This window comes from Nematolebias whitei, chromosome 8 (genome assembly GCF_014905685.2).
Source record: "Nematolebias whitei isolate Nwh7 chromosome 8, NemWhi1, whole genome shotgun sequence".
Lineage (NCBI taxonomy): Eukaryota > Metazoa > Chordata > Actinopteri > Cyprinodontiformes > Rivulidae > Nematolebias > Nematolebias whitei.
In genome coordinates, this window is record NC_056505.1 from 31,033,219 (window position 1) to 31,054,800 (window position 21,582).

At 39.7% G+C, this 21,582-nt stretch overlaps 1 protein-coding gene across 1 annotated transcript in view; it reads left to right on the forward strand.

Annotated features, from left to right (window-relative positions):
- The window catches only part of LOC119414063 (transmembrane protein 132D), a 76,362-nt gene that overhangs the window by 48,191 nt on the left and 6,589 nt on the right, over positions 1-21,582 (forward strand). Inside the window, exons 3-4 of the mRNA XM_037681180.1 lie at positions 9,270-9,407; positions 17,658-17,850. Coding sequence (XP_037537108.1) covers positions 9,270-9,407; positions 17,658-17,850 — 331 coding nt within the window. The remainder of the gene's footprint in view (positions 1-9,269; positions 9,408-17,657; positions 17,851-21,582) is intronic.

Sequence of the window (21,582 nt, forward strand, 5' to 3'; positions counted from 1 at the left end):
ATATATATATATATATATATATAAACATATATATATACATGTAATTATTATTATTAGTTAGTGCATGTATTTTAAAAGGTTAGGTTGTGTATTTGTCTTAATTATCTGGTTTTCTTTTCTTCCTGTCACTTTACTTTAACTGAAGCAATGAAGCCAAAAACGAAAACCTAATTTCCCCTCTTCATCCTGTCGCTTTTAATCATTGCTGCTTTAACTCATTTACTTTGTCATCCAGAGCAACATGAATTAAAAGCAGATAGCCGTGATGCCCACACTGCTTCCTCTTTTCTTTACGTCTCTCCTTTCTCTTTTCTTTCACCAACTCTCATTGTTAATTTCCTGCCTTTTTCTCTCCTCCCTCTGTTCTCCTCAAAGCTGCTTCTCGGTTGGCAGATCGCCAAACTTGTTAGCAATCTCCTCAGTAGCTTGTTTTATCTGTACGGTTGTTATTGTCAGAAACTCTGAACTTCCTTCTTGCATCCCTCGTGCACTGTTCACTCTGTTTTCCTTTCAGCTGTAACACATCTCCACACTCACGCAGCTTATCTGCATATTAACAAGCTCCGTGCAGCCAGACTACAGCAGCTGTCTGCATGCTTTATCACTGTCTGAATATCCCATTAAGCTCTCTGTAATTTTCTATCATCAGCATGAATAACCTGTTACTGATGTCTAAGGCCAGAGTCGAGGGATTTACAAATCTGAGGGGGACCGAATAAAAACACAAGCAACTCGTGTGTTTTCCAGCTTGATTATGGTTATAAGCCATTGTACTGATGTCATGGTACCAACAGACAGCAATTAGTTTATTTCTCTACACAGGAAGCTGAAAGGGATTAAACAGATAGTTCAAATTATTTAAAGTGGGACTATGAGGAATGTTATAACAGTGATTATCTCACCTGTGGAGGATAGCTCTTTAAAAAAAACTTTTTTTGAAGAATTAGAGCTTAATTCTTACCAGATTTGCTAATGATGCTAATGATCAGACTAAGCGATGCTACAGCACGTGCAGCTACTGATATTTATGATCAGTCCAGTAGTTTATGAGATATTTTGCCAACAGACAGACACATCCATCCATCCATCCATCCATCCATCCATCCATCCATCCATCCATCATCTTCCGCTTGTTCCAAAGTCGGGTCGTGGGGGCAGCAGCTTGAGCAGGGAGGTCCAGACATCTCTTTCCAAAGCCACCTTTTCCAGCTCTTCAGGATTCAAAGGTGTTCCCATGCAGAGACATAGTCATTACCAGAGGAGCGCTTAGACATAGTCTCTCCAGTGTGTCCTGGGTCTTCCTCGGGGTCTCCTCCCAGTTGGACATGCCCAAAGTACATTCCTAGGGGCGTGCCCAGGGGGCTTCCTTACCAGATGCCCGAACCACCTCAACTGGCTCCTTTCGATGGGGAGGAGCAGCAGTTCTACTCTGAGTCTCTCCCAGATAACTGAACTTCTCATCTTATCTCTAAGAGAAAGTCCAGCTACCCTGTAGGGGAAACTCATTTCAACCGCCTGTATCCATGATCTCATTCTTTCGGTCACTATCCAGAGCTCGTGACCATAGGTGATGGTATGAACGTAGACCGACCGGTAAACAGAGAGCTTTGCCTTACAGCTCAGCTCCTTCTTCAGACAGTTGAATCCAAACATTTCATGTAAAAAATGTATACTAAAATCCTCCTAAAGCTTGTTGGCTAACTGTTGGAGTTCAGAGAACATGGTAGGGATCTGTCTCCACTAAATCTTACGTTAACAACTAAAATTAACAGAATTACAGCCATTTTCTGTGTTTTTTAAGGTCAGTTGGCTGTGGCAGCCATCTTGAATTAGATTTGCTCTACAGTGTAATCAGACATATGAACACACACACATACCCCCCCCCCCCACACACACACACACACACACACTCCACACACCCCTACAAACACACTGACACAAGAGCTACAGTTGCTACAAACTAAAATTCTTCTCTCAAGCCATTAAAACTCATTTTGAGGTGTCCTTCTGGTGTTAAATCAACGCAGAGCTTTTGTTTCTCTACACCAGTGTTTATGTGAGCTTTCCAACCTGCAACTCTAATCCCACATCTGGGTAACAAATGGGCTTTTTACATTTGTTTTGATGGCTGTAGCGTTTGCCATCTGGCAGCAGCGTTGGGACGAAGGTCTCCCCAAGTCCCCAAACTGCTCCCTGAGAACGACGAGCACGTTGCCGATCACACCATTGCCATCAGACTGGCTAAACGTTGAACATTTGCCTGCATAATTAATGACTGCATCTGCTTATGATTGCTTTGGGGTTCACGGGGGCTGCTGTGGGCCAGCAGTGACGAGTTCAGGAAGGTAAAGATGGAAACATAAAATTTTAACAGAGGACCAATTAGAAAAAAAGTTATGTAGCTTCTCCCTTGCAGAGTTTGAGGGTTTGGGTCACATGGAGGAAAGGAAAATCTAACTGTAGATGTCCGATGCTGTTGAATTTGCGTGTGTGTGCTTGTCTGCACTGTTAGCAAAATATCTGATGTATCACTGAATGGAAATGAATGAAACTTTCAGGTAATAATCATTTGATGTACAAATACACCAAATTAACTTCATTCAACCCAATTCAAGGTGGCTGCCACAGCTAATCAGTATTTAAAACAAAAAAAAATGGATATCACTCGGACATTTTTACAGAGATCGAGCTAAAATTTGGTGAGGTAGTAGCTATGCATTGTCCACAACACAGGACTTATTTGCTTAAAACCTTGACGATAATGCTTGGAGTCAACCCTGTTTGTTTGTTAGCAAAATATCTCATAAACCACTGGATATATTTAAATATAACTCTCAGAGTTCTCATTAGATGTACATCTAGAGGTGATTAACTTTTGGGGTCAACACACGTCAATATAGCTGCCACATCTAATCAAACATTGATTTCACATAAATGACTAAATATGCAATTTTACAGACACAGGCCTAAAAATTGGAGTGGTAGTAGCTGACAGTCCTTCAAAGCACATACTCCAAGCACTAACGGGTCATGCACGGTTTTACATTATTGCATGAGATTGTGCATATAATAATTTTCAAGGTTTGATCAAAATGGCTAAAACTCTATCCGTTCTCAACGTAAAGTGATCTTAAGTCCACAACTCTGGCAGGAAAACCAGCAGACAATATGCGATCCTTCAAGAAATTCTTTAGTTTGAACTGGTATTATGGTGTTTTGGGCCCAGTTGTTTGCAGTTAATTTGTCTGGAAATTGCTGAATTCCTTTGGGCTCTGAAAAACAAGAGCTACGAGTGCTGGGTGTACTTTGTAATTGATGGCATCTTCACACAGGCATTCGTGTACCAGTTCCCAGGACCGGTGCTCAGGCATGTATCATTATTTTTACATGCGAGCATGTAGAGATGAGAGGAATGAAGAGTATGTAAAAGGTGAAGACCTAGTGCCACTTACACCTTGCCTGGTCAGAAGTGAGATGAATAGTCGGCGTAGCACCTGAGAGCTGCTTCTCACATGCACTGTCAGCTTCAGTCTCCACAGCCATCCATCTTCTCTGCCCCGGTGCCTTCCCCTGCCTGGTGCCTCCTCAGGGCCTGCTAACTAAAGCCATGGAGGCTGCTTTCTGCTCCCCACCACTCAGAAGAAAAACGCCTCTTCCAGTCGCAGGGGGATTTTTTTCTCTCCTACAGAAGGCAGAGACAGAAAAAAGGGACTTTGGATAAGCCTTCTTGTTACTGCCACTTTTTATTAAATAAACCCTGCTCCTCTCAGCTCAATGTGCAGAGGCGGTTTTTTTTCTTTTCCTTCTTCTTTATGGCAGGGTACCTATTCAGAGGCCATTACTAGATTAACCACCCTCATATGTTTTTAAAATCCAAATACCATATTTCTTACATCACTAATTACAGCAAAAAAGAAATCTGAAGTTTTTCTTTATCTGAAGCAAATGGCACAATCACACAGTGATTACCATTCTGCATGGTCAGCAGTGTTGCAATTAAATCTAAAAAGGATCACTACTGGTTAGATTAATGCTGAGCTGTGCAGAGGAAAATATGCACTGCATTTTTTTAGGGGGATACATTTTGCATGGGCCAAGTAAGATTTGTTCAATGTGGATGATGCCAGAGCCTCACTTTTAGCCTTTATTAAAAAAAAAAAGGCCACTTATACTTGTATGTATAGGTACGTATGTTGACACCATTGACCATGAGATCCTCATTTCTAGGCTGGAGCAGTGGGTGGGCATCACAGGGTCAGCCTTCAAATGGTTTAGGTCCTACCTCTTCGACAGAACCTTTTGTGTCAACGTCAAGAATGTTATTTCAACATTGGCAGCTCTTCAGTGGGGTGTACCACAGAGGTCCATTCTCGGCCTTCTTCTCTTTTCTTTATACATGCTGCCTCTAGGTGCTATTTTTCGTAAACACAGCATACCTTTTAATTTTTATGCCGATGACTGTCACATTTTTTTCCCTCTGAAGCACACAGCTGCACATTCTATCCAACCTCTTCTTGAATGCCTGGCTGACCTCAGGGACTGGATGACTTTAAATTCTTAAATTCTTAAATGAGAAGGTGACAGAAGTCATGAGGTTTCCACCTAATGGCATAATCAAGAACCACGGTATCAACCTTTCCCCTCTAGACCCGTTAGAGAATCAAAGAGTCACTAATCTGGGAGTGATAAGGACCCTTCCATGAAACTAAACAGTCATGTAAACACGATTGTTAAATCCTGTTTTGTTTTTTGTTTTTTTCAGTTGAGGCGACTGTCTAAATTGAAGGCCATACTGTCCAAAAGTAAACTTGAGACAGTAATACATGCTTTCATAACATCCAGGCTTGATTACTGCAGTGCACTTCTTTTTGGAATCAGTCAGACCTCTATTTCATGTTTACAACTGGTTCAAAATGCTGCAGCCCAATTTTTAACTGGTACAGGCAAAAGAGAGCAAATTACTCCTCTTCTGGCCTCCCTTCACTAGATCCCAGTTCACTGTCAAATTCATTTTAAAATCCTTCTGTATGTTTTTAAATCTCTGAACAGTTCTGCCCCCTCCTATCTCACTGATCTGCTGCAGCCATATGTCCCACAGCGCTCTCTGAGGTCAGCAGACCAGATGCTTTTATTGGTTCCAGGCACTCGTTTTAAGCTCAGAGGTGACAGGGCGTTCTCTGTTGCAGGTCCAAAACTGTGGAATGACTTACTGCATGTCAGGCAGGCTCTCTCTCAATGTTTTTAAGTCTTGTTTAAAAACTCACTTTTATTCCCTGGCTTTTGACACTGTGTGGTTTGATTTTAACTTGTGTGTATTCTATAATGCTAGTAATTTAGTTCTTATCTTTATCTCTGTGGATCTATGTAATTTTTGCGAAGTCCTTTGCTTGTTTTGTTTTTGCTGTACATCACTTTGGTTGGCCTTGTTGCTGTTTTAAGTGATATATAAAAGTGGGATTTATATATAAAGTGGTATGGTATGTACTGGTACTCAAAACTACAACAGATCATTGGAACTAGACTTCCAGTTTGCTTTGCATGTGGATAAGCTGATGCAGCTACTTGTTTTGTGTTTTTGCAGATCAGAATGCAGCTCCTTTGATCCAAACCCTCATGCAGTGTCTTTTCATACAAAGCAGACTGTGTGTCTTCCTCTGTCTTGTTGTCTCCATTATCCCCTCATGTTGTGTTCAGTCAGTCCCTGACAGGAACACGCATGCTGCTTTCAGTGTCTGAATGGAAGGAACCTGTAGAAATTACTTCCTTCTGATGTTGTATTTGCTGTTCAGAGTTAAACCTAATTTCCTTTCATCCAATAATTTTCTACAACGACTTGTTTCTGAGCTGCGCCTACACCCTGCACCCTGAACAGGTCACACGTTTATCACTAAAGCTAATTTAGAGCCTAATAGACAAACATGCTTTTGGACTGTGGGAGAAATATGCAAACTCCAAGCAGGGAAGTCTCAGCCAGGAGTTGAAGCCAGGCCCTTCTAACTGTAAAGCAACAGCTTATTACACCTCCAGGTTCAAGATGGCTACCACAGCCAACTGACCTCAAATAACAGAAACAATAGCTACAACTCAGTTATCATTACAGATATTGTAATACAATGAAGTTTGGCAGTAGCTGAGACTGATCTCCAACACATATTCTGAGCAGACAGATTGCACAAGATCTTTATTTAGAATTTTAGACTTAACTCTGTCTGTTAGCAAAATACCTCATGAGACAATAGACACATTTTAATAATTACACATCTATAACTGATTAACATTTGGAGTCAATCCAACTCAAACTGGCTGCCACAGCCAAACGACCCCAGAAAACACAAAAAAATACTATAATTTAGTCAGTTCTACAAATAATAAGCTAAAGTTTTGTGAGGTAGTAGCTGAGAGTCATTCTTAATCCATCTTGCAGTTTTTTTGTTTTAAATTAAGCATAATGTCATTTACAAGGTTTGACCTTTGTGTCTACAACTCATTTTCATCATAGTTTCTCTTCATTAGTCTAAAAGCCTGTCATGAAAGGCAGCGGGTGACAAGCATTTTTTCATGGCGCGTTAGGCTTTTAGTTAAATAAAGGTCTCAAAGACTGAAAGCTGTGAAATTAATTTGAACAAACATGACACAGTTCCATGGACATGGACAGTCTGGATGGCTTCACATTTTTCTAACCCACGAAACAACAAATTACAGTAACTCTGCAGTGAAGTTAAATCTGCGCGCTGCTATCAGAGGAACTCCATGACAACATCTGCAGATTTAACAGAAATGCTCCTCTTTTTTTTTGTTTCAGCGACACTTTTTAAAACGAGTTCAAGCGAGTGAATGCGACCACATCAAATGTTTAATAACTCTGCTTGGCTCATTTTGCAACACCAGATTTTTAACTCTGCAGATCCACTCACGCCAAGACTCCTCACTGATCAGAGCAAAGTTGTTGACAACAAAATAACTTCTGCATATGGTTACAACATTAAAGCTACTGTTTTTATTGTCAGTAAAAAGCACTTTGACTGTTGCATTCAGCTGTGTGCAATTGTTGCCAAGTCTTTTATTTTCCATTTATTTATAAGCCATACATTACACCTAATGATTTCTCCTCTTAGCCTTGCCCTCTCTGACTGAACTTGTGTTAATCAAAGTAATCAGGCTCTGCAGTGAGCAGGTGGAATGGAAACCATCAGTCTCCAGGGTCATAATGGCACAAGCTAACACCCATCCTGACAGACTATTCATCCCTTTTTAATTGGAACCTTTAACCTGTGAGCTCTTCATCTCTTGGAACCTAAAACGCTTGGATTCATCCAACGAGAGGAGAAAAATCCAAAACCATCGTGCTCTCCTGCTGTTAACAGCAGGTCATCAGAGACAATGTTTCTGCACAGCAGACGTTCAAATAAATGTCCATCATCTACTAAATAAGCAGATGAGGACTCTTTCTTCCTGGTAAATACAGAGAAATGTGCAAAAAGTGCACATCAAAAGATGTGGAATTTAATCAGGAGGCAGTGCGTTGTTTACTGTGCCGAGCAGGGACGAAGATGTAATTTCCTTTGTCTGATTTTAGAAACTAAAACCCAAAGCCAAGCGCAGGAGAAGTGCTCAGATTGCTGCTGCTCTTATCATAGATTACACTTCCTTAGAGACTCATAAGGAGCTCAACTCTTGGGTTTATCCTGAAGATTGGGAGATAAACCACGACCAGCATTACATGCGGATCAAACCTAAAGAATTACACTTTTATTTTGTCCTCATTTTTAACTGTTTGAAAGAACTTGTTTTGCAGGAGGTTTTATAAGAGCCTTATAAACAAATGAGTAAAGAAGAGGTGCATACAGAGTTTCACCAGCATAGCAATTCGTTAGATTATTTATTAATTTTTTTACTTCTGTGCCGCTCATGGCCCCTTGCAATTCTTAGGAAAGCCTAACTCGTTAACGTTTGACCTGCTGCAAGCTGCTTAAGCTGGGGAGATCCCACTGGGAATGTCTGTACATCCACATAACGCTTACCATTTATAAATCAGAGGCCAGGAACACTAATCACCTTTCAGCGAGTTAGAAATAATGAGTTCATAACGGTAAAATGACATGACTTCTTTTCTCCCTCAGGAGATGGAAGGGGAGGCTGGTAGTTTGTTTATCAGATGCAAAAAGCAGCCCATTTGTTAAATAAAAATTTTATTGCACAAGTCTTTAGTCAAGCACACTGATACAGGAAACAAGTGTAACATATAATAATGCATACACAGATATCCTGATGCACGCTCAATAATCCAGGTAGAAAAATCTAAAAAAGTTAAATCTGGTCCTCTGGACATTCAAAAAAACAAAACAAAGCAAATCAACAAAAAAATGTAGAAACGTTTCGTCTCTCATCCGAGAGACTTCCTCAGTCTGAGGAGCTGTATTCAGCTCAGTCTCTTAAATAGCACCTTCTCAGAGTGGATCAACCAGTTTTGCTGCTGACAACCAAAACCAGCTGATCACATGCTCAAGAAGGACCATCAGCCTAACAATGGATCATTAGCACACTGATGGCTGTTTACTGTTCACAGAGGGCTGAGTGATACTAGCAATCACAGCATTGTAAGAGGGAGACAGTTGAACCCGGAGGCCTCCACCCCTGTTTAATGATGGACGATTTCTTTTCACAAAGATGGCCTCCTTTACTCCTCTCTCAAACCATCGTTCCTCTCTGTCCAGGATGTGAACATCTTCATCCCTGAAAGAGTGGCCGCTGGCCTAGTCTACACTCATCTCCAGGCCAGCGGCCTCACCCTGTGTATTTTCACAGTGCATTTATGACCCATTAGAAAGAAGAAAAATGTCACACACATTCGTTCAATATATTATACAGACTGTAGAACATCAACATGTGCAGCACATGTGTAATTAAACATGTATATTGGTGATATAAAGAGAGACAGCAGTGGGCATGCTCCAACTGCCTACTTCATATTTTGTAAATGACACAGCGCCCCCATAGGTGAGACAGAGCACTACACCGCCTCACCCAACGCATTTATTCGTGTTTGAACAGCCAATGCATAAATTCTGTGATTTTGACCATTGAAGTGTTGAAATAATTCAGAAAACTGTTTGTAAAACTTTTATATAGAACAGTCAGTGGTCAAATGTATTTTCTCTTATCATTGTTAGTATTTTATTTGTCATGATGACAGGTGTGGCACTGCCTCATCTGCCTCCCCTCACCGCATGTCACTGGTTAATTTCTGATTTCTTTGATTTTTCTCACAGAGCATCGGTAAAGAAAGGTGTGACCTTTCGGACAGCGACGCCCAGCAACTCCTTACTGTGGGACATCACTCTGGATATGGGTGCAGATGGAGCCATTGCTGTGGTTTGTCAGAGAAAGGCCCCCATTCTCGGGAAAAGGCAAGTCTATTTACATTTCCCATCACCCAATATGTGAGGTTAGATTATACATGCGTGTCTAATTTTTGTAGCTGTCAACTGTATTATCTCATTATAAATACTGACCCAGAAAACCCAGAGGAAGTTTAGCTAATAAGGTTTTATTCTGCACACCTGAGAAGCCAAAGAAGATCCATGTGGGCTGAGCAGGTCTGCCACCAGCTGTGCTGTGTCCCAGAAAGACAGCTCTTATACTCTCTAAGCACAGGTTGGCTGCAGATGCTCCTGTAAACCCTTTGTAAACCCTTCTTTACCTTTAATGCTCACTTTTTCTCTGTACTCGTAATACTTCTGAACACTGACTAGCTGTGCAGGGCAAAGCCTTTCTGCAGTAAAACATTTTAAACACGAGACATAAAAGGACTGCAGTGGACCATTTTGATGCTATATTAAAACAGTTTACAAGACATCTGCAGGTTCGTCAGCTCAGATCCAGATCTTTGGGCTTTTAAGTATTTAATCTCGTTAAACTGGGCTACAACTGATCTTAGATGGTTTTCCAAGTTCAGCATCTTTCTTTCAATTTGCTGTAATCAGTTGAGAGTTCAGTTTAGAGGTAAGGAGGTGACTTGTTAGGTTTTCTTAAATAACTATACAAGATTCAAGACAATGTAATGCCATTCTTAACCATTAGGAACAAAATATGGAATTGCAGGCCTCAACATGTGAACATTAAAGAATAAAAAGTACAATTCCAGTTTTCTAAATGCTGTGATCCATCCATCCATTATCTTTACCCTCCTCTTCCTTTTTGGGTCGTGGTGAATGGTGTGACGTAAAATGTAAATAAAAATCTTATAAACGCATATTTCATTTATAATGGAACATAGTAAACATACCAAGTGCTTACTCTGAGAAATTGTATAATTTTTGGAATTGGTGATTTGGATTTTTCTGGCAGCATCTGAAAAAAGTGGTGACAAGGCCATGTTTCTTACTCTTCCTTTAACATCAGTCTTTAAACACCCACACAGCGAGGAGACCAGCTGCTGGAGGTTCTGTAGAGATGTTGTCACATTTTTATCTGATTCTAGTTGTTCAAATGTCCTAAAACTCTTCTAAAACCTGCTTACACTGTACTGTAATGAACTTTGGCACAGAGAAGACACATGTGTCTGTAGATGGTGTTCACGTATGTGTTAACCTGTATTAGTGGGAGACGGAGTAAACTGTGTTTAATACATGCAGAGATGCCCAGAACAGAACCGGACCTGTTTTAGATGCAGTGCTGCCAGAGGGCCTCAAGATCTCGGGCATCCATTATTGACTTTCTGCTTTGTTCTTTAAACTCAGAAATTTCTCCAGATTTATTTACATTTCTATATTTTGATGATATTATGAACTGTAGATGATGTTTTTTTTAAATCTGTATTTTTCATTAAGGAACAATATTCTGAAATGGTTCCACTGTTTTTACAGTTTTATGTAGATTATACTTTGAACATCTTTCTTTATGAGAAATTCAGCCTTTTAAAAATCTTTTCATTCCCAGACCTTTTACTGACCTCTGGCCAATTAACTTAATTAGTTGCAAAATGCTCCTCCAGCTGTTTCTTTTACATGGCATTTATTTTTATACATTTTTAATATTAACGTCTCCACTTTGAGCAAGATAAAAAAAAAAAAATTCTTCCTATTTCTTACTTTAAACATTTGAAATTTTCACCATGTTCCATTTTAAATACATTGAGTTCATAAGCTTTGCAGATGATTGCATTCTGTTTTTATTTGCATTTTATACATTTCAACTTTTTCTAGAATTGGGGTTGTATATAATAACTGAGTAAATGTCTTAAAAAATTAAAAGCAAAGAGATAGTCATCCGTCTAAGACCAGTAAACATCAGTAAATAGCAGCAGTTAAGAACCAAATCACCTCCATCATGTTCTGCTGAATGCTCAATAATCCATTTAGATTAATCTACAAAGGTGCTGCTTATAAGACTGAGTTTGTTGCAGCTCTTCAGACTGAGTCTATCTTTTGGATTAAAGACAAAAAAATTCAACAAAGAAGAATCCATCCAGAGGATCTGACTCAACCTTGTTAAACCCCCATCATGTTTTTTTTGTTTTTTTGGCAGTTTGTGAGTCTGACTGCATTTGTGAAGAAACATTGTTTTACACTGGTGGTCCTTGCCTGAATGCTGTGCAGTCTCCAATCTGAGTGCAGGAGAGCAAACCGTTCATAAAGGGAACCATCTTCACAGGAGCTCCATTGATGTAGAGGAAAAGTGGGGCAGTTCTAGTTTTCCAGAAATTCACAATCATCTTTTTGGTTTTACTGATGTTGGTTCTTCTTTTTGCATAATTTTCCCAGCTCATCCACCTTCATCTTTTATGCTGACTTATTGCTGTTGTTGATGAGTCCTGCTACTAGTTTCACTATGAGACTGTTTTGATACTGAGCTTTACTGTCAAACACAAGCCGTGTGTGGTGTAATGTACTGAGAATACTGCAGAATTGATATTCCAGTTGACATTGTGCAATATACACATCTATGTGGAGTAGTATTCAGGTTGTTTTTTGTTACCTCCATGATGGTATCATTCAAAAGCAGCACAGATGTCCCTGAATGGTCAAAGAAAACTCAAACTGAAAATACATTATGATTTTATGACTATGTTAAGCTTACAAAGTGTTTTACAAGAAAGATAAAAGGTGTTTGGTTTGGGTGAATGTTTCCTACAACAATGTTGTAAATATCTGAAGAATCTTTGCCAAAAGGTTTTACCAAGAGGACTATTTTCCCTTTGACAGAAATCAGAGATTTAATGTACTGTACCTAGATTCTGTGAAACAAATGAAGTTTACTGTAGAGAAGCCATGTTCTCCCTCTGTCACAAACAGTAACCTAGGCGTGGTTAGTAGTAGTACATTATCTATGGAGCTTAAGGAATTATTAAGTTCATAAATATGCATTGTTTGTTTAGGGACAGAAATATTTTAAAGCCAATTACAGAATCTAACATGGATCCAGTAAAGCTGAGGGAAATATTTCTGTCTCTTTTTGCCCCGGGTAATAAGTGTAGCTGCTAAATTCATTACCAGCTGGAGGCAGCACTGACTGATACCTGTGAAAATTATTCCATAGTCATGGCAGGTGTAAACAAAATGATTAATTGAGTGCCATCTGTATAAAAACAGGAATAAACACTTATGCTATACATAAGTTTGCCAAAGAGGAGACTGCATGTGTAGATTAGAAGAGGACCAAAGAATGAACCCTGAGGCACACCGCAACTCAACTGAATTATCAAGGAATGAGACAGTGAGGTCTAAAAGAACTAAAACTGAGTAGCCTCCTTTTAATCAGGATTGGTCTTCAGTTGAAGTAAAGGAATCCATTTTTTAACCAGTGGATGATAAAAGTGAGCCTAAACATGTCACGAAATAAATGACTAATTATAACATTATCAAAAAATTGTAAGAAAGCAACCATGACAGAGAAGGATAGATTTATTCTACTATACTTTCTGGGTAATACGAAAATAGAAGATTTAATATGGTGAGGCAGCTGTGTGTCTCAGGGGACAGTATTGCTGCGAATACTTACAGTGCAAAGTTCACAGAACAATAAATCTAAAACTAGTGGATCTATAGGGCTGAGAAAGAGAGAGAGAAAAAGAAAATGTAACAAATTCGTTTTCTGCTTCAGCACCAAGGACAGCGACAAGGATTTCATGACAGTCTGAGAACTGATACGTCAAAACATGGTCAGGACAGGTTCTATATCACAATAACACCTTTGTTAAACAACCAACAAGTCGGGGAGATGAAACTAAACAGCTTTTTGCTTCACTGAAACAGAGTAAAGACATTGTCAGCTTATTGTGTTCCCCTTACTTTGTGCAGTTTATTATACTAACAAGAAAGATGGCATCCCCTCATGTTCACTCACATCATGCACCACTGGCATCAACAGTACAAGTATCACGTCCACCAGGCTCATTGTTTTAATTACTTGTGCGAGCCTGCTAGCATTTTACATTTTACAAACAAAATTAAGGTCTAGCATTCCTTGAAGGAATTTTTATTTCCCTTTCACCTTTTATGCCAGTTTTCAAACTAAGGTTTTGCTGTGTTGAAAAAATAGTGATGCTATAGGCATTTTTGTCGTACCTTAAGAACAACGTTACCGTACTTGCCGCCGTATACGTTGCACCGCCATATAAGTCGCATCAGCCCAAATATGTCTAATAAAGAGGAAAAAAAACATAAATATGTTGTTTTGCCGTATAAGTCACATCTGTTATGCGTCATCGCTGACAACCCAGAAACGTGGGCCGGTGTTGTGCCAAAAATTGATTGGCTACAAAAAGGCGGCCGCGGGAGCATGCACAGGATTACTTTAACAAGAATTTAACAAGATTAACACTTAAAAACAATTATTTGTTTGCTCAACATTATAGCAAAGATGTGTCTCAGCTCTTTTCCTTAATAAATGCACTATATTGGTCAAATCAGCTACATTTCAAAAATCGAATTGCAAAAGCAGGAGCATGCAGAGGGAGGACTCACTGAGCATGTGGTTAAAATTTAACAAGATTAACACCTAAAAACAATTATTTGTTTGCTCGACATTATAGTAAAAGTGTGTCTCAGTTGAACTTTTCCTTAATAAATGCACTTTAATGGTCAAATCAGCTACATTTCACCTGAGCGACGCGGCGAAATGCAGCTGATTTGACGTTTGCTCCAGGAGTTTCATAGCGAGATGAAGGTGATCTCTATGGCAAGCCAAGTGTCTCATTAATAGCCACTTTTACCTATTAATGGCTTAATTGGCTTGCCATATTACTTGAGGGCCCTCTAGTAGCTGAAAATGGTCATGTTCAATATTTTCTATGTCAGAATGAATGAAATCATCAGATCTCAGCCAAAAATTGGGTTATAAATATGGGGGGGAAATGTATATTAGTCACTTTGTTGTATAAGTCACAGGACTTGCAAATTTATACAAAAGGTGTGACTTTTACAGGGAAAAGTACAGTATGTGTATTTTCTTGTGATTTGTGATGTGACACAAAGGAAGAATATGTTGTGAACAACTATTATTACAGCTTCTATTCAAGAGCTTCTATGGTCAATATAATTAAGAATCAAAATTGACTTTTGTCATTTTAATCAATTCTTCCTTTCAGTGTTTAAGAAATTTAAAGCAACTCTTTATCAGCGTGAACTAACCAGTCAGGTGACTGCCGAGTTGGCTCCTGCCTGCAGTAGCCATGTTGTTGCTGTGTACTTCATGGATCTTTGTTGCAGTTCAGGCTTGCCAGTGGAGCCCAAAGCAGATACTTTGAGATGGAACTCAAACAGGAAGATTATGTCTGCCTTTAGAGCAGCTCCAAGGAAAGATTTTATGACCAAAGCACTAATCTGTGAGTGAATGCTGTCCAGTGCTGGAAAAGAGCAAGAGTCTGCAGCCAAGTTTCAGAGTTTCAGAAGAAAAAAACTGCTAATAAAAGTTGGGGGTGAAAAAAAAAAAAATCCTTCATTAATTCTGTTTATAAATAAAGTCATATATAACTTGTACAAGCACATATACAAAAGATCTTGACTCTACATGTTAAATTTCACACTTTACACATTGTATCTGCTTGTTGTTAACAGTACGGTGTCCTCATTTAATTTTCTCTCTTTGTTGTGGATTACATCATTCATAAACCCGTCTTTGTGGGTTAACGTTTTTCCCTCCCTAATATAGCTAATCTGCTAAAAAAAAGTGACAAAATAGAGAGTGCTTGCAAATAGTGTCAGTTGTCACACCTCTTGTGAACATTTTTGACTTTTGGCCTTGTTGGCTTTAGTGAGCGCATGAAGTATTTGGTGTATCGATACACTGGAAGCTTCCTTTTTCCTCTCCTCCCCACCTCCTTCTTCACTTGGCTGGCCTGGATCTTAATAAACCCGCAGACAGATTGCGGGCCATAAAAACATAGCTGATGAGGTTGTTGATCATTCCTCCCTACAAGCTTCACGAGAACGACAGCAGGGTGTAGCATGACAACATCCCCTATTGTATAAATATCTGTGTTAATGCAGACTTAAGGGGATGTGCAGTACATGCTTATGCGAGCCAATCGTATCTTCTTCTAATACTTGACCAGAATGCAATTACTATCTTTTAATCTCAGGTCTCTGCGCAATATGCTTCAATGATTAAATTACACTCAATCTTTTTTCTTGCTCTTAATAAGGAAAATCCTTTTGTAAGCCTTGTTGTGAACTTTATTGGAGGATTTATACATACCATTTGCAATTCCACATTGTTTGTGCACAGCAAGGTGGTTGGTGTGCAGTAAAATGGACTTACTGTGTGTGTTTGCACAACTCTGACACTGATTTATAACATGCACACACTGCAGAGCGTCGGATAAAGTCCATGTTGTTATATGCATGCTTATTGTGTTTTGCTCGCTAATAAATCTTCTTAGTCGTTCAACACCGCGCCAAGGAAAAGCACCTGAAGTACAAACTTGGAGCGTGAAAGCAGAATTAAATGTGAGGCAACAGGAGGATGCTGTTCCAGCTGTCATCACTGAGAGGCCATTATAAGTTCCAATAAGTTACAAAAAGCTTTTTGCTTTTGTTCGGTGCACAGAATACCACCGTCCTTAGACCGCCTTATATTCCACTCACATTTAACACTCGCAGACGTTCCAGAGCAAGGCTGTGTCTGCAAAAAGAAATCCACTGCGTGTGTGTTTTGGTTTTATTTCTTGTGCCTGTGAAAACCCCTCAAGATGCATGAGTCCTGTTCAAAGCTGAGAAAAGGGAGCAGATCATGCCTCGTCTCAGCTCGTCACATCCCGCTTGAACATTTCTACACATCCATGGGGCCAAATTCAAAATATGTCACTATGAATTTTGAGTCGAACATTTTTGAAAGTTCATTCTCATAAGAAAGAAGTTAGGAGTGTAAAGTTCTACAATTATTATTAAAAAAATTTTTTTTAGGTTAGAACATGCAATAGATGTGACCATTAATTGACATGATTTATTTCAAGTCAAGTCAAAGTCACTTTATTGTCAAAACTGCAATATGTACAGGACATACACAGGGTTGAAATTGCATTACTCTCAGACCCCTGGTGCAACAATAACCATTTGACATTAAAACAATTAATAAACACAAGCATAAAATGAAATAATAAAAGTATGATACTGTCTTAGAATTGTACTATGGCGGTATAAAAAACATTTTAAAAAGTATATCTATAAAATAAAATGAAATGAAGTGAAGGTCCTGACATTGACATTTGTAGTAAGTGGCAAAGCAGCATATGAAGTGAATGTGCACAGTATAAGTATGAAGTCCTTGATATTGGTATAGGTAAAGTGACATAAGGCTAGTAAAAATATATATATCAACGGTAGTGTAATATAAGCAGCAGTGTGAATATAAACAGTAGTATGAATGAATTTTGGGGTAATTATTGTATCAGCAAGAGTCATGTGTATTGCATCACAAAGTCAAATGTGTTTACTGTGTTAAATAGAGCATTTTTGATTATTAGACAAGTGGTTTAGTTATAATGCACATCTCCACCATTACATCTGCAAATGTCTGGAGAAAACCAAACATATCAAGCACAGCGGTGAAAGGTTGTCGATTTCAGTTGGTTTTATAGCCACAGGGACTCAGCATCTTATGGTATACAATGCACTGAGTCCCAAAGTATTTTAGAGTGTGGCCATCTTTTTGGTAGCAGAATCTTAGTACAGTATGTTGTAAACTTTAGCATCAGATGTACATTAGCATCAGATTGGGGAAAAAAAAAAATCACGGTGTTGAAATGATCTAGTGAAATTTGAATCTTCAGCCTTATAGATGTGCTGTGGCTGGAAGTCAAGAGAGCTGTGCTTACAGCTACGGCTGCTAATAAGTGAAGCAATGCTAATAATAGAAGGGAATTAAGGTTATGGAGATGAATACAGCTGTTGCTGCTGAAAGTGGTTCTTTAAGCTAGTAAAACATCAGCTGTTAGTTTTCACTGTACTTCTGTAATATTAGTTCCTGTTGTTCATCTAAAGTTGTAATTACTTTCTTTTTATGCACTATAAAATCAAATGTATTGTTTATAGTATGTGCTAATATGGAAAGCTTTACAATTACTAAAGAGCGTGCTAATAATAATTTTCAACTTTCCTCAGACACCTGGAAAAGAATCTACTTGTTTATTTATCCAAAGCATTTTGTTCCCAATGCAGGCTTGAAAGCAGCCTGCTGGAGGTACTTCAGATGGACTTTGAGGTTGAGGAGCTGAGCAGTCCTGTTGACAGTCAGGTGATCATATGGAAGCTGGAGCTACCATCTGTGCCCAAAACCATAGCCAAGATAGAAGGAGCCATGAGGATTTATACAACCCAGAGAGACTTTGTTGGCCTGGCTCCTCTCGTAATGGTGAGTTGGATGACGGTTTTATTTTTTTAATGTCAAACCCAATCATTATGAAAACCAGCACCAACATTACACCGACAGCAGCATCTCCAACAACTGCCAACGCTTTGACTGCATTTGAGCATTGGCGCATGAAGATATCATGAAATGCACTTTGCTCTGATCCATTCCTGCCTGGTTTGCATACGCAGAAGGCTGGATCCGCGTCGGTTTTGTCTAGTAAATGGGTTCTATTCTGAGCAGAGTGTGACCTTGTGATGTTGACTGTCGGCTAGCTGATGCTGCTCTTCTGTGTTGTTCTGCTCCGTTCTGGCGTGCAATATGTGGTCATCCCCTGCCCCCAACAGCTGCTTCGTATGCTGCTATTTTGGTGCGCCGAGCCTCTTTATCATGCTACACTACCTCTATAATTAATCCATGACATAATCTCCCCAACTAAACATTACAGCTGTTTTAATAACACTGTTGAATTTTGGTTATTTGTCACCTGGACCACTGTCCTCTTACTTTAACACATTAACAGAGGCTTACAGGTGTTCAACCACACAATATATATGCCTCTCACAGGAAATATGAAAGGTTATATTCTCAACCATATTTTTAGTCTATACAGTTTTAAGTATTTCACAGCCTATCTGCTACATTTCCACCACAACAGTGCCGGGGTGCATTAAATTATAATATGCCGCAGTATCCTGATTTGTGAATTTGACATGATTCATCTTGCTTGTTGAGTTGAAGCCGACCTCAGGCTGAGGGCCAAACATGAGGAGATTTTCTAGTTGGCTCAAAGAGACAGTATTTCAAAAATAGTGGCAAAAACCATAGTGACACAACCTTCAGAGCATGGAGTTCAGTTAGTCTACCTCGGCTTCATTTATACCAGTTTGGGAGTCGAGGGACATATATCCATCTGCCTCTTTTGCATAATCAAAATGGCCAACTGTCTCTTTAAATTTGATTTGAACTTCACCATACAGTGCTACACAGCTTTCATGCTAATTTACACAAATATTTTATTCTTCGACACTATTTAAAGGAGACATAGGACCGTTTTCTACAATTTCTTGAGGTTTTAATGAGTTTTCTTGGAGAAGTTTGGTCAGAATCTGAACAGAATTACAGAAGCAAACCTCTTGATTTTATACAGTACTTTCAGCTACTTTCCATATAGCTTATTTTAAAGGGTATAGTGACGATGGATTTCCTGTCACTTTCACAGAGCATATGTTTTGAAGGTGGCTCTTTACATTAGATTTACACCAAATGCAATCTACGATCCATCTTTTATATCTGCATGTACAAATTGTAGAAAAGATGGGGTCATAGGGAGCTGGTGTCTAATGGTCATTTGGCTAGAGGTGAGGTCCACCCTGGACAATCCATCATAAGGCCACATGACGTGAACTACCATGCACCCACACACTCACGTATAGGGTAAACATAATCAGTTCACCAAATGGGTAAGGCATGTTTTTAAACTGTGGAAAGGCCTTACAATATCTAAGTTTCAAACCCAGGACCTTCTTGAGGCAAGATAACAGCATCAGCAAACTGCTCCACTATGCAACCAGATTAACAAATCAATCACTCAATTCTGGCTCCACAAACCCTGAACTCCCCTTTGTTTGTTTGTTTGTTTGTTTGGTTCCATCCATCCATCCATCCATCCATACATGCATACATACATACATACATACATACATACATACATACACTTTACCTGCTTCTTCCTTTTTGGGTTGTGGGGGTCACTGGTACCCATTTCCAGCTAACACTGTGCGCGAGACAGGGGACATCCTGGACATGTCTCCAGTCCTTCACAGGGACACATAGAGACAAATGAGACAAACAACCATTCACTCTCTCACTCACACCTAGGGACAATTTAGAGTTACCAATCAGCCTAACGTGTATATTTTGGTCTGTGGGAGGAAACTGGAGTAACCGGAGAAAACCCACGCATGCACAGAGAGAACATGCAAACTCCACCCAGAAAGGCCCCCGGCTGGGATTTGGACCGGCAACCTGTTTACTGTGAGGCGGCAGCTCTACTAACTGTTCCACCGTGCAATCGTTGGCTCATTCCTTTGAATTATATTTAAGTCAGAGTCAGAGATTCTTTATTGTCGTTCGCACCACATGTGGTGGGACGAAATTATGTACACAGGGTCCCAGTTACATCCAACAATAAAATGTAAAAGAAAAACAGTAATAACATCTAAGATATGAACTAAGAAAAACATCAACTAAAAATACACTAAGTACTAGTAGCATAAAAACATTACATCAAACAGCAGCACTAACATGAGCATGACTATGTGTGAGCAGATGAGCATGCATGAACACATCAACATGAAACAGATCAGCAGCAACATGAAACAGATCAGCAGCAACATGAAACAGATCAGCAGCAACATGAAATAGATCAGCAGCAACATTGAAACAGATCATCAGCAGCATGAAACAGATCAGCAGCAACATGATGTGATTTTTCACAGTGATTATTCTAGTTAGAGATTTATGAGTCTAACAGCCTCAGGGTAGAAGCTGTTCCTCAGTCTAGTGGTTCTACACTTAATGCTCCTCAACCTCCTTCCTGAGGGGAGCGGGGCAAAAAGTGTGTGTGCTGGGTGAGTGGGGTCCTTCATGATGCAGGTGGCCTTCTTCCTGCATCTGGAGGTGTAGATGTCTGTGATGGTGGGGAGGCTGACTCCAACATCTTCTGTGCAGCCTTCACCACTCTCTGCAAAGCTTTTCTTTCTGCAGCTGTGCAGCCTCCATGCCACATGTTGATGCTGGAGCACAGGATGCTCTCCACTGCACACCTGTAGAAGGAGGTGAGGACTGAGCTTCTCAGTCCAGCTCGCCTCAGCCGTCTGAGGAAGTAGAGTCTCTGATGAGCTTTCTTGATCAGGCTGGTGGTGTTGTTGCTCCAGCTGAGGTTGTCATTCATGTGTACACCCAAGTACTTGTAGCTGGAGACCACTTCCACCGCAGATCCTCTTATGTTCAGGGGGGTGTAGGTGTTTTTGTTCCTTCTGAAGTCCACAATCATCTCCTTTGTCTTCTTCACATTGATGTGAAGGTTATTCTCTTTGCACCAGCTCTCCAGGTGTTCCACCTCTTGCCTGTAGCTGGACTCATCATTGTTTGTGATGCATTAAGATTGTAATGGCTAACCTTGGACAATAATGACTAATAGTCTGCTTCCATTCATGGCAATAGAAAGTTAAAAAACTGAATTTTCATCTTTTGGCTAAAGAAAATTCAAGTGAGTCAGATATTTTTTTCACTCAATCACAAAACTGTAGATCATTAGCTTTTCATGTAGTTGGTTAAATTTTAACGTCGGAGGTAAACCAGAATGTATGAACTAGAGTTCAGGACTTCCACTTCAAAGACACAGCAGATCCAGCCTGATTTTATGTTTATGCTCACACAAGCAATCTAAAACCCTTAAATTCAAAATTGTCCTTCCATGCAGCTGTTTGTAAATGTTTGCGTCAATGATGCCTCCTATCCAAGGAGCACAGATCCACTGCTGAAGGACAAGGACACTTCAGACGACACTGCATACATGTAAGAGTTATTTTCAGCCCGTGTCCATGGTTGTTTGGCCATGTTTGAACTAACGCAGCTTCCCCCAGAGGAATACGTTTGTGCAGAGAAATCCAAGATTAGCTCTACCCTTCATGTGCTGACCCAGTCACCACCTTGCCTTAACTCAGCTTC